The following is a 2,457-nucleotide window of genomic DNA, read 5'->3' as shown; positions in this document are numbered from 1 at the left end:
TGAAGCTGTCAAAGTTCAAACCTCCCAATGCTGCAATATTTTTGAAATCCAAATCTGTGATAAACGACACTCTACTGCATTCTTGCTTAAGGACGTTATACATATTCGATAACCCAGCAAAGGAACCATGCGGTTGAACCAACAATGATGCTTCCTTGCTTAATTCCAAATGGCAATAGCATTCAGAAAGGAGGCTATATATGTAAGCAATGCGTTGTTTGTTAAGACCACTAACTGCTGGGTACACGATTGTGCTTATGGTTTGTATGGTGTCTGAAGCAAAGAGAAGTATTTCTTCCTTGACCTGTATAATTTCAGCCGTGATGTCCTCATTTGTCCAAATCTCAGAGCGAAGGATAGAGCTTAAATACCTTAATATCACCTGGCAAGAAGACAAAGAAAGGTATATATTAGTTGCGGTTGAGGAAAGTATGTGCAGTAATAAGGTATACACAAAGTGAAATGTACCTCTGACTGGTTCAAGCCATACGTATCAGCCAATGTTAGTACATCTTTCAAAATCAGCTTCTTCTCCGATTTCACAGATTCAATGAGAGAGAAAACAGCAACCTTAATGTATTCAATATCATGGGATAAAAACCTTTCAGTCTCAACCCCGGGGATAATTCTCTCCAGAATTCTAGAACGGTCAGCATCATGCATTTTTTCCTCTAATTTATGTTTCCATTCCTTCCAAAAAGTTGACTGAAGTTTGTCGATCCTCCTCATATCATCTGTATAAAACAGCACCTAAAGGTCAAAAGAAGTTGGCAAAAACAGGTATATTGAAAAAATGATAGACCGAGAAACCCTTACCAGAGAGACTTTCTGTTTGCTTTCTCTCAAAATTCTTCCGAAGCAGTTCTCTCCTCTGGATGGGAGCCGTACACTCTACTCCAGAGTCATGTAGCAAACTATATATCATGCCTAGACTCATGATACTCCGAATTTCTTGGTAGTTCCCCCTTATTCTCAACTGCTTTTCTATAACTTCTACTGCATTAGATGCATCTACTAGATTCAACAGAAACGAGCATCCTATAATGTCTTCCTCTTTTGTTACCGGATGATCAATTATCGAGTCTGTAATCATGGCTATCAGCTCATCTTTTGGTGCAAAACCATTCTTTGCCAGCCAGGATAGAATGGTAACAAGAGCAGTTGCTTTTACGCTGACAAACTGCTTTCCAGGAATGGAATCAAGCGTTAGCCTTTTATCCAACTTCCTATTTCTACCCAGCTTAAGTAACCAGGGAAGATGTGACGCAGCAAACGAGAGAAGCTTCCCATTTTCCTTTAGAAGAGATTCCAAGTCCATGCTATTATCAACCGGCAAGTCCTTAGCAACACAAGAAAGTGTATCTTTGACTCTGTCGAAATCTAGTTGTTGATCACTGCTTAGCCCATCAAGCATCTGAGGGAAATCTCTCAGACAAGAAACACCACCCATCTTGTGAAATTCAGGAGAATCCGTCTCTGATAACATTCCCAAAGTCTCGCATTGGCCTTGGAGGTCAAGATCTTTCCATGCGTGCAATAACTCACTGATCGATTCATCATCGCAGTGACCCAAAGCAAAGCCAAGTAACTGCTTTCTAGAACTTATATCCATGTGTTCAAGTGCAGGACCTCTTGCTATTGCAGCACCTAAATCCCAAATGGGACCATGCCCTTTTTTGGTTAGAACAAGGCATAGATCAAACGCCACCTGCAGATCGCCTGCAACTGCAGCTTCTCTAGCAATAGCTTCTTCAACAGATGATATCTCTTCTGAAGAATTCAACCCAAGAAGTTTAGCAACCTCAATAAGTTCTTCAACATGTAGATAGGCCCCAGGATGCCCCGTGATTGCCATCTTAATAATCTCCATTGGATCGTTTACTTGTTTGAACTGCACTGGTAGGAGACTAACCCCAAGATCTGGAAGCCTAACAGTAACTGCATCAATGATATCCGCCTCGGCTTTAACAGTCCGGCTACTAGAAAATATATTGAGACACTCCCTTGCTTTCCATATCTGGAAATATAATTTTCAAAACTGTAAATATAAATATATCCAAGCACAAAGAGAATTGTCGCTGACACTGAACTTTGTGAAAAAAAAACAAAAAATTCTACAGCACCAGAAGCAAGAATTAACAGGATGGTAGGTTGCGTAAATATATATATATATATATATATATTAGCTTTATACACAAGCAAAGAAACACCACTTACTTCTTCAGAAGCAAGGCTAGGAGCAGAGAAGAAGTATTCCTTTGCAGCATTTATAACAAGACTCTCTGCCTTCTCTGATGGCAGAGCAACTGAGCCTGTACCCTTGAGATAATTTCTAGCCAGAGAAAATTTTCCAGCTTTTAGAAGTCCTCTACAGAACTCTGTCAGCACAAACTCAAGATCAAGGAAAGAAAAGGCTTTCTCTTGCAACTGTCGCAGATCACGCCACATGCATGCCCA

General features: G+C 40.3%; 1 protein-coding gene across 1 annotated transcript in view; it reads right to left on the bottom strand.

Annotated features, from left to right (window-relative positions):
- Positions 1–2,457, bottom strand: part of LOC104736457 (MAG2-interacting protein 2-like) — a 12,854-nt gene that overhangs the window by 3,967 nt on the left and 6,430 nt on the right. Inside the window, exons 11-14 of the mRNA XM_019234971.1 lie at positions 2,218–2,312; positions 817–2,017; positions 469–734; positions 22–382 (exon numbers count right to left, since the gene is read on the bottom strand). Coding sequence (XP_019090516.1) covers positions 22–382; positions 469–734; positions 817–2,017; positions 2,218–2,312 — 1,923 coding nt within the window. The remainder of the gene's footprint in view (positions 1–21; positions 383–468; positions 735–816; positions 2,018–2,217; positions 2,313–2,457) is intronic.

The sequence above is a fragment of the Camelina sativa genome, chromosome 13 (assembly GCF_000633955.1).
Source record: "Camelina sativa cultivar DH55 chromosome 13, Cs, whole genome shotgun sequence".
In the NCBI taxonomy this organism is placed as follows: domain Eukaryota; kingdom Viridiplantae; phylum Streptophyta; class Magnoliopsida; order Brassicales; family Brassicaceae; genus Camelina; species Camelina sativa.
Note: the sequence above shows the minus strand (reverse complement) of the source record. Positions and strands in the feature narration are given on the sequence as shown.